Source organism: Salmo salar, chromosome 15, assembly GCF_965601325.2.
Source record: "Salmo salar chromosome 15, fSalSal1, whole genome shotgun sequence".
Lineage (NCBI taxonomy): Eukaryota > Metazoa > Chordata > Actinopteri > Salmoniformes > Salmonidae > Salmo > Salmo salar.
In genome coordinates this window covers 98,772,930-98,787,341 of record NC_138305.1, presented here as the reverse complement: position 1 = coordinate 98,787,341, position 14,412 = coordinate 98,772,930, and the positions used below count along the sequence as shown (strand labels likewise).

General features: G+C 45.5%; 1 protein-coding gene across 1 annotated transcript in view; it reads left to right on the top strand.

The window, feature by feature from the left end:
• Positions 1 to 214: 214 nt before the first annotated feature.
• The window catches only part of LOC106572678 (receptor tyrosine-protein kinase erbB-3), a 38,888-nt gene continuing 24,690 nt past the window's right edge, over positions 215 to 14,412 (top strand). Inside the window, exons 1-6 of the mRNA XM_082962192.1 lie at positions 215 to 693; positions 8,098 to 8,252; positions 8,570 to 8,756; positions 13,654 to 13,788; positions 13,971 to 14,033; positions 14,179 to 14,297. Of these exons, the coding sequence (XP_082818318.1) occupies positions 615 to 693; positions 8,098 to 8,252; positions 8,570 to 8,756; positions 13,654 to 13,788; positions 13,971 to 14,033; positions 14,179 to 14,297 (738 nt within the window). The 5' untranslated portion in view covers positions 215 to 614. The remainder of the gene's footprint in view (positions 694 to 8,097; positions 8,253 to 8,569; positions 8,757 to 13,653; positions 13,789 to 13,970; positions 14,034 to 14,178; positions 14,298 to 14,412) is intronic.

Sequence of the window (14,412 nt, the reverse complement as noted above, 5' to 3'; positions counted from 1 at the left end):
TGACACATTTTTCTAGATATGATTGTATTTAAAAAGGGCCTATTGAAATCATCTGCAGTGTTTTCATATATTTATAAATTAGATTAGGCTAATCCTTGACCTTTTATTTATGTTGCAAATATTATAGTCATGTTTTACAGTAGCCACAGAACGAAACAGATTTTCTCACGAGCAACGACCACTGATCTGGCCAATCAAGTGCCTATCTGGTCTGTATCACGGCGAGGTGTGAAAGCTGAGCGTCAAAATACGTGTTCACTTTTGCCAAACTCTGAATTGACGCACCATTCGGAATTTATTCACCGCCCATATTCACTGGAAGTATCTTATCTAATAATAAGATCATGTTTCTGCGTCAAGTCAATCTGCCACTTTAAAAAGGCTTCTTATTAGAGAGAAATGTAAAGTAATCGTGCTACTGAAACTTGGACCTTTAACTGTAGACTTGAGTCTGGAGTCTTATGAAGATCAATCTTGAAGTTATAATTTGTTGAAATAGTTTTGCCTTTCCCCAAAAAAGTATCGAACGAGTTGAGGACTTCTTGAGGATTAAACCGAACTGCTCTACTGTAATTCCTGGTCATGATTATTATTGGGTTGGTTTGGACCTAGGCATGGACCGTTTGCAGGAGTCCGTTCTGTGTATTGTAATTCTATCATGTCTACAGCCCACGTCGTCTCAAACGCAGGAAGGTAAGTGATTTTATGAATGTTGATATGTGTTGCTAAATCAACTACAAGCTTTGCATATATACAGTGCATTCGGAAATTATTCGTACCCCTTTACTTTTTCCAAATTTTTTACGTTACAGCCTTATTCTAAAATGGATTAAATAAAAATGTTCCTCGTCAATCTACGCACAATACACCATAATGACAAAGCGAAAACAGGTTTTAAGATATTTTGGCAAATGTATATATAAAACAAAAAAACTGAAATACTTTATTTACATAAGTATTCAGACCCTTTGCTATGAGACTCGAAGTTGAGCTCAGGCGCATCCTGTTTCCATTGATCATCCTTGAGATGTTTCTACAACTTGATTGGAGTCCACCTGAGGTGAATTCTAATGATTTGGACATGATTTGGAAAGGTACACATCTGTCTATATAAGGTCCTACAGTTGACAGTGCACAGTTGACAGTCAGAGCAAAAATCAAGCCATGAGATTGAAGGAATTGTCTGTAGAGTTCTGAGACAGAATTGTGTCGAGGCACAGATCTGGGGAAGTGTACCAAAACATTTCTGCAGCATTGAAGGTCCCCAAGAACACAGTGGCCTCATCATTCTTAAATGGAAGAATTTTGGAACCACCAAGACTCTTCCTAGAGCTGGTCACCCGGCCAAACTGAGCAATCGGGGGAGAAGGGCCTTGGTCAGGGAGGTGACCAAGAACCCAATAGTCACTTTGACAGAGCTCCAGAGATCCTCTGTGGAGATGGGAGAACCTTCCAGAAGGACAATCATCTCTGCAGCACTCCACCAATCAGGCCTTTATGGTAGAGTGGCCAGACGGAAGCCACGCGTAAGTAAAAGGCACATGACAGCTCGTTTGGAGTTTACCAAAAGGCACCTAAAAACTCTCAGAACATGAGAAACAAGATTGAAATCTTTCGCCTGAATGCCAAGCGTCACGTCTGGAGGAAACCTGGCACCATCCCTACGATGAATAATGGTGGTGGAAGCATCATGCTATGGGGATATTTTTCAGATGAACGGAGCAAAGTACGGAGAAATCCTTGATGAAAACATGCTCCAGAGCGCTCAGGACCTCAGACTGGGGCGAAGGTTCACCTTCCAACAGGACAACGACCCTAAGCACACAGCCAAGACAACGCAGGAGTGGCTTTGGGACAAGTCTCTGAATGTCCTTGAGTGGCTCAGCCAAAGCCCGGACTTGAACCCGATTGAACATCTCTGGAGAGACCTGAAAATAGCTGTGCAGCGACGCTCCCCATCCAACCTGACAGAGCTTGAGAGGATCTGCAGAGAATAATGGGAGAAACTCCCCAAATACAGTTGTGCCAAACTTGTAGCGTCATATCCAAGAAGAATCGAAGCTGTAATCGCTGCCAAAGGTGCTTCAACAAAGTACTGAGTAAAGGGTCTGAATACTTATGTAAATGTGATATTTCAGTTTTTTGGGGGGGTTTTAGCAAAAAAATCTAAAAACCTGTTTTTGCTTTGTCATTATGGGGTATTGTGTATAGATTGATTAGGGGGGAAATGATTTAATACATTTTAGAATAAGGCTGTAACGTAACAAAATGTGGAAAAGGTCAAGGGGTCTGAATACTTTCCGAATGCACTGTAGTTATAAACCAGAAGATCAATTGAATTTGTATTGGCTGTAGCCCCAGGCTACATTATTTTCGTAATCAGGTATGACTTTACATTTTGTGTTGATAATCAAATTCATTGTTTTTATTATTTTCACTGCTGATGACACACACACACACACACACACACACACACACACACACACACACACACACACACACACACACACACACACACACACACACACACACACACACACACACACACACACACACACACACACAGAGAAAGTCTTGTTTCCCAAGAGGTTGCTGTCCTGTTCCGTTATTTCACAATAAAAGCCCCCTCCTGGTCTCAGTGACTGTAGAGGAATCACCTGTTTGCTTTCTGAGTAACAGTGGATATAGCAGAGCAGCAGAGCAGGCAGACCACACCAAAGCACAGGGCCACACTCACCTGTGGCCCTGACAGCCCAGCAACACTACTAGTAGAAAACCAGGGGTCAGGGATCAGCCAAGACTTTTGGCATGTTGTTGTGTTCTGGTTGGTTGAAGGGAACTCGCTGTGGGTCAAAAACATGTAGACTCAATAAAGGTAGACAATGTCCAATTGTGTGTAAACTAGACTCTGACATGTGTAGGCTATAAAAAGGTAAGCTCTATTGACTGGTCTTGGCTGTGAATGTTTCTCAATCATTAACCAAGCCCCTCTATATCCTTCTCTCTTTCTTTCTATATTTCTTTCTTCGTTCCATCTTCCCTGTTCTTGTTCTCTCTCTCTCTCTCTCTTTCTCTCTCTCTCTCTCTCTCTCTCTCTCTCTCTCTCTCTCTCTCTCTCTATCCCTCTATCCTTCTCTCCCCTATATCTCTATTCTGTCTCTCCCCTCTCTCTGTCTCGCTCTCTCCAGCTCCCCCCTCCCTCTATCTCAAAGATGAAATAGTTCCTCTGTTCTTCTTTCAGAAGAGGGGACTTTGCTACACACATTACCACGCTGTAATTAGCCTCTAATCAGCCTCTGTAATCATCCTCTGTAATCAGCCGCTGTAATCAGCCTCTGTAATCAGCCTCTCTGATTCGGGCTCCCGAGTGGCGCAGCAGTCTAAGACACTACATCTCAGTGCTAGAGGTGTCACTACTAGACCCTGGTTTGAATCCAGACTGTATCACAACTGGCCGTGATTGGGAGTCCCATAGGGTGGCGCACAATTGGCCCAGCGTCGTCCGGGTTTGGCCGGTGTAAGCCGTCATTGTAAATAAGAATTTGTTCTTATCTGACTTGCCTAGTTAAATAAAGAGAGCTTATATCCTGTGAGCTGGAGACATACGTGACTGGGAGGCTATTGCCCCTGTTGTTAACGACACTGGAGGTCAATTGTCCCATTCAAATGGATGGCTCTAGTATTAAGTCTGTCGCTTTGAGTGACTGTTGGCTGTTGTTTACTATTAAAGAGCTCAGAGTTGGGTGTATATTTGGGAGTATTTTCTGTATTTTGAATGTTGGAATAGAATAGTTATAAACATGACATCCCAATTCTCTGGTAGATAAGTGATCATTTCAGTGGAGCATTCTTAGATGCTTTCAGTAAAATAGAATGGTGTGTGTGTAGCGGACATGAGTCGGTCATGGTCCCGGGATGAAGAAGCCCCACCTGCGAACTTCCAAACCATTGTCTGCCCTTGGCCTAAGTGGGAATATTGTCTTGGTCTAACGGTCTAACGTTGTGTGTTGTTCATATCCTGTGTGTTGTCTACGTGGGTATATGTTACTTCCTGGGAGACCCGGGTTCATATCCTGTGTGTTGTCTACATGGGTATATGTTACTTCCTGGGAGACCCGGGTTCATATCCTGCGTGTTGTCTACGTGGGTATATGTTACTTCCTTGGAGACCCAGGTTCATATCCTGTGTGTTGTCTACGTGGGTATATGTTACTTCCTGGGAGACCCGGGTTCATATCCTACGTGTTGTCTGCGTGGGTATATGTTACTTCCTGGGAGACCTGGGTTCATATCCTGCGTGTTGTCTACGTGGGTATATGTTACTTCCTGGGAGACCCGGGTTCATATCCTACGTGTTGTCTGCGTGGGAATATGTTACTTCCTGGGAGACCCGGGTTCATATCTGCGTGGGTATATGTTACTTCCTGGGAGACCCGGGTGCATATCCTGCGTGTTGTCTGCGTGGGTATATGTTACTTCCTGGGAGACCCGGGTTCATATCTGCGTGGGTATATGTTACTTCCTTGGAGACCCGGGTTCATATCCTGTGTGTTGTCTACGTGGGTATATGTTACTTCCTGGGAGACCGGGGTTCATATCCTGCGTGTTGTCTGCGTAAATATATGTTACTTCCTGGAAGACCCGGGTTCATATCCTGCGTGTTGTCTACGTGGGTATATGTTACTTCCTGGGAGACCCGGGTTCATATCCTGCGTGTTGTCTGCGTAAATATATGTTACTTCCTGGGAGACCCGGGTTCATATCCTGCGTGTTGTCTACGTGGGTATATGTTACTTCCTTGGAGACCCGGGTTCATATCCTGTGTGTTGTCTACATGGGTATATGTTACTTCCTGGGAGACCCGGGTTCATATCTGCGTGGGTATATGTTACTTCCTTGGAGACCCGGGTTCATATCTGCGTGGGTATATGTTACTTCCTTGGAGACCCGGGTTCATATCCTGCGTGTTGTCTACGTGGGTATATGTTACTTCCTGGGAGACCCGGGTTCATATCCTGTGTGTTGTCTACGTGGGTATATGTTACTTCCTTGGAGACCCGGGTTCATATCTCCGTGGGTATATGTTACTTCCTGGGAGACCCGGGTTCATATCTGCGTGGGTATATGTTACTTCCTGGGAGACCCGGGTTCATATCCTGCGTGTTGTCTGCGTGGGTATATGTTACTTCCTGGGAGACCTGGGTTCATATCCTGCGTGTTGTCTGCGTTGGTATATGTTACTTCCTGGGAGACCCGGGTTCATATCCTGCGTGTTGTCTACGTGGATATATGTTACTTCCTTGGAGACCCGGGTTCATATCCTACGTGTTGTCTGCGTGGGTATATATTACTTCCTGGGAGACCCGGGTTTATATCCTGCGTGTTGTCTACGTGGGTATATGTTACTTCCTGGGAGACCCGGGTTTATATCCTGCGTGTTGTCTACGTGGGTATATATTACTTCCTGGGAGACCCAGGTTCATATCCCGTGTGTTGTCTACGTGGGTATATGTTACTTCCTGGGAGACCCGGGTTTATATCCTGCGTGTTGTCTACGTGGGTATATATTACTTCCTGGGAGACCCGGGTTTATATCCTGCGTGTTGTCTACGTGGGTATATATTACTTCCTGGGAGACCCGGGTTCATATCCTGCGTGTTGTCTATGTGGGTATATATTACTTCCTGGGAGACCCGGGTTTATATCCTGCGTGTTGTCTATGTGGGTATATATTACTTCCTGGGAAACCCGGGTTCATATCCTGCGTGTTGTCTATGTGGGTAATATTACTTCCTGGGAGACCCGGGTTTATATCCTGCGTGTTGTCTACGTGGGTATATGTTACTTCCTTGGAGACCCAGGTTCATATCCTGCGTGTTGTCTACGTGGGTATATGTTACTTCCTGGGAGACCCGGGTTCATATCCTGCGTGTTGTCTGCGTAAATATATGTTACTTCCTTGGAGACCCAGGTTCATATCCTGCGTGTTGTCTACGTGGGTATATATTACTTCCTGGGAGACCCGGGTTTATATCCTGCGTGTTGTCTATGTGGGTATATATTACTTCCTGGGAAACCCGGGTTCATATCCTGCGTGTTGTCTATGTGGGTATATATTACTTCCTGGGAGACCCGGGTTTATATCCTGCGTGTTGTCTACGTGGGTATATATTACTTCCTGGGAGACCCGGGTTTATATCCTGCGTGTTGTCTACGTGGGTATATGTTACTTCCTGGGAGACCCGGGTTCATATCCTGCGTGTTGTCTACGTGGGTATATGTTACTTCCTGGGAGACCCGGGTTCATATCCCGTGTGTTGTCTGCGTGGGGATATGTTACTTTCCTTCCATCTGTACCATTTCTGTCCAGTCCACGCCCATCTGTCCAGTCCACACCCATCTGTCCAGTCCACACCCATCTGTCCAGTCCACACCCATCTGTCCAGTCCACGCCAATCTGTCCAGTCCACGCCCATCTGTCCAGTCCACGCCCATCTGTCCAGTCCACACCCATCTGTCCAGTCCACGCCCATCTGTCCAGTCCACACCCATCTGTCCAGTCCACGCCCATCTGTCCAGTCCACACCCATCTGTCCAGGCCACACCCATCTGTCCAGTCCACACATATGTATGTGTGTGTGTGTGTGTGTGTGTGTGTGTGTGTGTGTGTGTGTGTGTGTGTGTGTGTGTGTGTGTGTGTGTGTGTATGTATGTGTGTGTGTGTATGTATGTGTGTGTGTATGTTAACAGTGTTAACATGTGGTCCTGTGTGGCTCAGTTGGTAGAGCATGGTGTTTGCAACGCCAGGGTTCTGGGTTCGATTCCCATGGGGGACCAGCACGGAGAAGAAATGTACTGAGCCACTCACTACTGTCAGTCGCTCTGGATAAGAGCGTCTGCTAAATGTAAATGTCTGCTAAATGTAACTCTGATACCATTCACATGCTACTGGTAAGAAGAGAAAGGCAGAAACTCAAGTTCTGCTTCAAACACATAAGGTTTTCCCATTAAATTGTGAGTTACTCAAACAACAGAGACAGTTGAATGTAACGACTAATATATAAGGAAGAATGTTCTTATTTAATTGTGTCCAATCACGCATGCAACTGCTGGAGTTGAATAGCTATGGAATAGAATGGAGATTTACATTAGAGTAGTTTCCCGTGCTGTTTAGCGGATTAGTTACTAAATGCACAGTCGGAATGCAGCTCATTCTCATTTCAGTATTTTCCAGATGTGCATGCTTAACATAGGAAATGCTGTCTGTGCATTTTGATCCAGTGTGGATCCATTGGAAGGGCCTCCCTTAACTCATACAGTAGCTGCACATGCACAATTAATGTGTATAGATTCTACAATATAGAGACTGAAATGTGACTGCTGTAGAAGTGGTCAGTAAGAGATGGTGTGGATGTCTCCTTCCTGCCTCCAGCTCCCCTCCCTCCCCTGTCCAGACTGGAGTTCTCTTTTCACACATGGCCTATTGTCTCACTGCCATGATCCCAGCATTGTGGGCCCTCTATCACTCTCTCTCTCACACACACACACACACACACACACACACACACACACACACACACACACACACACACACACACACACACACACACACACACACACACACACACACACACACAATGGAACACACTGTCCACATTGATAGCTCAGACCATTACAATGCTATTATTTGTCTGGTAAGACCTTGTTCCCCCATCCCCACCTCTATCAGCCTCAGGCCTGGTCCAGGGGGTTATGGCCTGCACCGCTTCAAACACAACTTCAGACATATAAATAGACTTATCAATAGACATATTAACAGACATATCAACAGACATATTAATAGACATATCAACAGACATATCAACATACATATCAACAGCATTCCATGTCAATAGACTCATCACTGCAGTCACACATACCAGCACACCACTATATGAGTCCAACTATCTAGGTTATTTTGTTGAAGCTCTTACTCCATACCAGTGCACTCCTTGCCTGAGGTACACTGGTCTCTCTGATTAGTTGGTTGGTTGATTGATTGAACAACACTGACAATAAACCTTCTTTCTTCTCCCCTCCTTCCTGTGTGTGTGTCAGTGGTGTGTACTGGTACCCAGAATGGGCTGAGCTCCACAGGATCCCAGGAGAACCAGTACAACCTGATCAAGAACCGCTACACAGGCTGTGAGATCATCATGGGTAACCTGGAGATCACCCAGATAGAGACTGACTGGGACTTCAGCTTCCTAGGGGTGAGATGGAGACGCCATTTTTTATTATAAGATCTCTTGTTGTTGTTGTTGTTCTTCTTCTTCTACTTCTTCTACTTCTTTCCTTCCATGAGACATGTTCATGAGGCCTCCTCTGGTAATTGAGGTAATCTGGCAATGTGACTGTGTTTCAAGACGATCAGAGAGGTGACAGGGTACATCCTGTCTCTGTCCCTCCAGACCATCAGAGAGGTAACGGGCTACATCCTGTCTCTAAGCTGTCTGTCTAACATGTACTGTTACAGTAACAGTAGTATCTCATCTGTAATCTGATGAACTCTGTAACTCTGTCCCTCCAGACCATCAGAGAGGTAACGGGCTACATCCTAATCGCCATGAACCACTTCAGACGTCTGCCTCTGGAACAGCTGCGCGTGATCAGGGGCAACACCCTGTACGACAGAGGGTTCGCCCTCTCTGTTTTCTTCAACTACCCCAAGGAGGGCTCCAATGGCCTGCAGCACCTGGGACTCACATACCTCACTGGTGAGTGGAGGAAAGGAGGAGAAGGGAGGGGGACAGGAGAGCACAGAAGGAAAGAGGAGAGGAGGGAATGAGTGGGGGATATGGAGAAAGGGAGAAGGAAAGAGGAGAGGAGAGAAGGAGGGATAGTGGTAGTCAGGAGACACACCACTGCGTCAATCTAAGTTACATAACAAAGAAATTCCCCATCAAAATCCATCAGTTTAAACTAGAGCTATCTGGGGGCTTTGCATTGGATGCGTCTCAATTCACCACATCTGTCAGTGTAGCACTTCCGCATCTGCAGTGAAAGGTGGCAGAGCTAGAGCGGTGTTTGTCAGACCATGAGACAGCCCATCTGCAGTGAAAGGTGGCAGACCTAGAGCGGTGTTTGTCAGACCATGAGACAGCCCATCTGCAGTGAAAGGTGGCAGAGCTAGAGCGGTGTTTGTCAGACCATGAGACAGCCCATCTGCAGGGAAAGGTGGCAGACCTAGAGCGGTGTTTGTCAGACCATGAGACAGCCCATCTGCAGGGAAAGGTGGCAGACCTAGAGCGGTGTTTGTCAGACCATGAGACAGCCCATCTGCAGGGAAAGGTGGCAGACCTAGAGCGGTGTTTGTCAGACCATGAGACATCCTGAAAATAGGTCTTCTCGCGTAAACTTCTGTAGCGTCCGAACGGTTTGACGGTTTGAATGGAAGTATGAAGGTAGGTTTGTGCCACACAAAAAGGGATTAAATATGTGTAAAAAAAAGGACAGATTTAGTACAGACACTTCAAAACCTTGTTTCATATGATAGATTTTTTGACTGTCCCTTTTGCCATTTACTGTATGAATGTGTTATTCAATGCTTTTCTATGGGTTTTAGTAGTAAGCTCCAAAATCTATATCCCTCCCCCCTGCACCTTGGGTCAAAGAGAGAGCCAGGCGGAGCCAAGCTCCAGCACCTTATGGGTCTAACAAGGAGTAGGATAGGAAGGAGGATAAAAGTACTAACCCCAACCCCAACCCTGGCTTCATGTCCTCAACTTGGTTGAACCCCAACCCCAACCCTGGCTTCATGTCCTCAACTTGGTCCAACCCCAACCCTGGCTTCATGTCCTCAACTTGGTTCAACCCCAACCCTGGCTTCATGTCCTCAACTTGGTTCAACCCCAACCCCAACCCTGGCTTCATGTCCTCAACTTGGTTCAACCCCAACCCTGGCTTCATGTCCTCAACCTGGTTCAACCCCAATCCCAACCCTAACCCTGGCTTCATGTCCTCAACTTGGTTCAACCCCAACCCCAACCCTGGCTTCATGTCCTCAACTTGGTTCAACCCCAACCCTGGCTTCATGTCCTCAACTTGGTTCACCCCCAACCCTGGCTTCATGTCCTCAACTTGGTTCAACCCCAACCCCAACCCTGGCTTCATGTCCTCAACTTGGTTCAACCCCAACCCTGGCTTCATGTCCTCAACCTGGTTCAACCCCAATCCCAACCCTAACCCTGGCTTCATGTCCTCAACTTGGTTCAATCCCAACCCTAACCCTGGTTTCATGTCCTCAACTTGGTTCAACCCCAACCCTAACCCTGGTTTCATGTCCTCAACTTGGTTCAATCCCAACCCTAACCCTGGTTTCATGTCCTCAACTTGGTTCAATCCCAACCCTAACCCTGGTTTCATGTCCTCAACTTGGTTCAACCCCAACCCTAACCCTGGCTTCATGTCCTCAACTTGGTTCAATCCCAACCCCAACCCTGGCTTCATGTCCTCAACTTGGTTCAATCCCAACCCCAACCCTGGCTTCATGTCCTCAACTTGGTTCAATCCCAATCCCAACCCTGGCTTCATGTCCTCAACTTGGTTCAACCCCAACCCCAGCCCTGGCTTCATGTCCTCAACTTGGTTCAACCCCAACCCCAACCCTGGCTTCATGTCCTCAACTTGGTTCAACCCCAATCCCAACCCTAACCCTAACCCTGGCTTCATGTCCTTAACTTGGTTCAACCCCAACCCTAACCCTAATCATAGCCATAACCCTAACCCTAATCCTAGCCATTACCCTAATCCTAACCATAACCCTAATCCTAACCATAACCCTAATCCTAACCATAACCATAATCCTAGCCATAACCATATTCCTAGCCATAACCCTAATCTTAGCCATAACCCTGATTTTAGAGAGAGAACTAAAAGAGGACTTCTGAAATGATGAAAAGCTACAGAGACGTAGGAGAAATGAGAGAGAGAACAGAGGTGAAGAGATGCCAGACACGGAGGACAAATTGTGTGGGTGGCAGGAGCCAGGAATCTCTGGTGATTACTGTAAAACACCACACCCTCAGTGTGCAGACAGGTGTGTAATGGAACATGGCAGGGGAGGGGGGTTAGGGGTGAGAAGGAGGAGTGAAGGGGAATTGATGGTAAAGACCTGACCAATGACTTTAGTGTTAAAGCAGAACTTCAAGTTATTCCCAACAACACTGGGTTTCACCTGTAGTTCGCGGTGTGTTTCCGTGTGTTTGTGTACCTGCCTCATATGTCACAACCCCTCCGACCTCCAGGGAGAGGTTCTGGGAGCAGCTCCTCCCTACATGCTCCAGCATGTCGTGGTTATTGTTTAATGAAAGGAAGGTCTAATTGGAACTGTCTTAGTGTAACACAGATTTGTTCTTCCTCTCTCACAGTCTCTCTGTCTCTGTCTCCCTACCTCTTTCCCTCCCTCCCCATCTATCTCAATTTCAATTTAAAGGGTTTTATTGGCATGGGAAATATATGTTTACATTGCCAAAGCAAGTGAAATAGATAAAAAATGAAATGAAATAAACAATAAAAAATGTACTTTAAACATTACACTTCCAAAACTTCCAAAATAATAAAAGCATTTCAAATGTCATATTATGTAATACACAGTGTTGTAATGATGTGCAAAGTACAAAAGGGAAAATAAATAAACATAAATATAGGTTATATTTACAATGGCGTTTGTTCTTCACTGGTTGCCTTTTTCTTGTGGCAACAGGTCACAAATCTTGCTGCTGTGATGGCACACTGTGATATTTCACCCAATAGATATGGGAGTTTATCCAAATTTGTTTTCGAATTCTTTGTGGGTCTGTGTAATCTGAGAGAAATATGTGTCTCTAATATGGTCATACAGGAAGTGCAGCTCAGTTTCCACCTCATTTTGTGGGCAGTGTGCACATACCCTGTCTTCTCTTGAGAGCCAGGTCTGCCTTCAGCGGTCTTTCTCAATAGCAAAGCTTTGCTCACTGAGTCTGTACATAGTCAACGCTTTCCTTAAATTTGGGTCAGTCACAGTGGTCAGGTATTCTGCCACTGTGTACTCTCTGTTTAGAGACAAATAGCATTCTAGTTTGCTCAGTTTTTTTGTAAATTCTTTCCAATTTGTCAAGTAATTATATTTTAGTTTTCTTGTGATTTGGTTGGGTCTAATTGTGTTGCTGTCCAGCTTGCTTAGGGGACTCTTCTCCAGGTTCATTTCTCTGTAGGCTTTGCTATGGAAGGTTTGGGAATCGCTTCCTTTTATGTGGTCGTAGAATTTAATGGCTCTTTTCTGGATTTTGATAATTAGCGGGTATCGGCCTAATTCTGCTCTGCATGCATTATTTGGTGTTCTACGTTGTACACTGAGGATATTTTTGCAGAATTCTACATGCAGAGACTCAATTTGGTGTTGTTCCCATTTTGTGAATTCTTGGTTGGTGAGCGGACCCCAGACCTCACTACCATAAAGAGCAATGTGTTCTATAACTTTAGCCAGATCCTAATTGGTATGTTGAATTTTATGTACCTTTTGATAGTATAGAAGACTCTTCTTGCCTTGTCTCTCAGATCGTTCACAGCTTTGTGGAAGTTACCTGTGGTGCTGATGTTTAGGTTGAGGTATGTATAGTTTTTTGTGTGCTCTAGGGCAACGGTGTCTAGATGATATTTGAGTTCGTGGTCCTGGCAACTGGACCTTTTTTGGAACACCATTATTTTTGTCTTATTGAGATTTACTGTCAGGGCCCAGGTCTGACAGAATCTGTGCAGAAGATCTATGTGCTGCTGTTGGCCCTCCTTGTTTGGTGACAGAAGCACCAGATCATCAGCAAACAGTAGACATTTGACTTCAGATTCTAGTAGGGTGAGGCTGGGTGCTCTAGACCGCCAATTCGTTGATATTTATGTTGAAGAGGGTGGGGCTTAAGCTGCATCCTTGTCTCACCCCCCGGCGCTGTGGAAAGAAATGTGTGTGTTTTTTGCCCATTTTAACCACACACTTGTTGTTTGTGTACATGGATTTTATAATGTCGTATATTTTTCCCCAACACCACTTTCCATCAATTTGTATAGCAGGCCCTCATGCCAAATTGAGTCGAAAGCTTTTTGAAATCAACAAAGAAGACTTTGCCTTTGTTTTGGTTTGTTTGTCAATTAGGTTGTGCAGGGTAAATACGTGGTCTCTCGTATGGTAATTGGGTAAAAAGACAATTTGACATTTGCTCAGTACATTGTTTTTTCGCAGAGGAATTGTATGAGTCTGCTGTTAATGATAATGCAGAGGATTTTCCCAAGGCTGCTGTTGACGCATATCCTACAGTAGTTATTGTGGTCAAATTTGTCTCCACTTTTGTGGATTGGGATGATCAGTCCTTGGTTCCAAATATTGGGGAATATGCCAGAGCTGTGGATGATGTTAAAGAGTTTAGCCAATTGGAATTTGTGGTCTGTATATTTTATCATTTCATTTAGGATACCATCAACCCCACAGGCCATTTTGGGTTGGAGGGTTTGTATTTTGTCTTGTAGTTCATTCTCTCTATCACTCTCTCTCTCTCTCTCTCTCTCTCTCTCTCTCTCTCTCTCTCTCTCTCTCTCTCTCTCTCCCTCTCTCTCTCTCTCTCACTCTCTCTCTCTTGTCTACAGAAATTCTGGAGGGGGGTGTCCAGATCGTCAACAACAGGTTCCTGAGCTATGGTCCCTGGGTGAACTGGGATGACATTGTGAGGGACAGGGATAGGGCAAAGGCTCCCATTGACATCCAGTACAACGGCCAGAGAGGTTAGTGCCTGTCCACTAGAATAGGTGGTTAGAGCCTGATCTGGAAAATGCTAAAAGAGATCAGGATTCCAGTTGAGATTCCGAACTCTGGCTAGACCATGAACTTTGACCTCTTTGACCTCTGTTCTTGGGTCAGCCATTGGCTGCTATAGCTGACTGATAATGATGTTCCATGTGTGTAGGGCCTTGTCACCCTTCCTGTGGGGAGAACTGCTGGGGGTCTGGTGAAGAACACTGCCAGATCTGTGAGTTCTCTGCCTGCTTTTCATCTGGGTGTGCCACCTCTCATTCTATCTCTTTCTTTTTCTCTCTCTCTCACCGTCTTGTCATATATTGTCACATGCTGTCCTACACTATCCTGTCACTGACCTCCCTCTCTGTACCCCTCAGTGACTAAGACGGTGTGCGCCCCTCAGTGTAATGGCCGCTGTTTTGGGACAAGCCCCAGGGACTGCTGTCATATAGAGTGTGCAGGGGGCTGCACTGCGTCTCAGGACATGGACTGCTTTGTGAGTGCTTTTCTGTCTTTCCTACAGAGAAGCTAGTCATTCAGAAAGGAGTAGTGATTTAACAGTAATTTAACCTTAATAGCTGAATAGAGAGTCCACAGCCGCGTCGCCACCA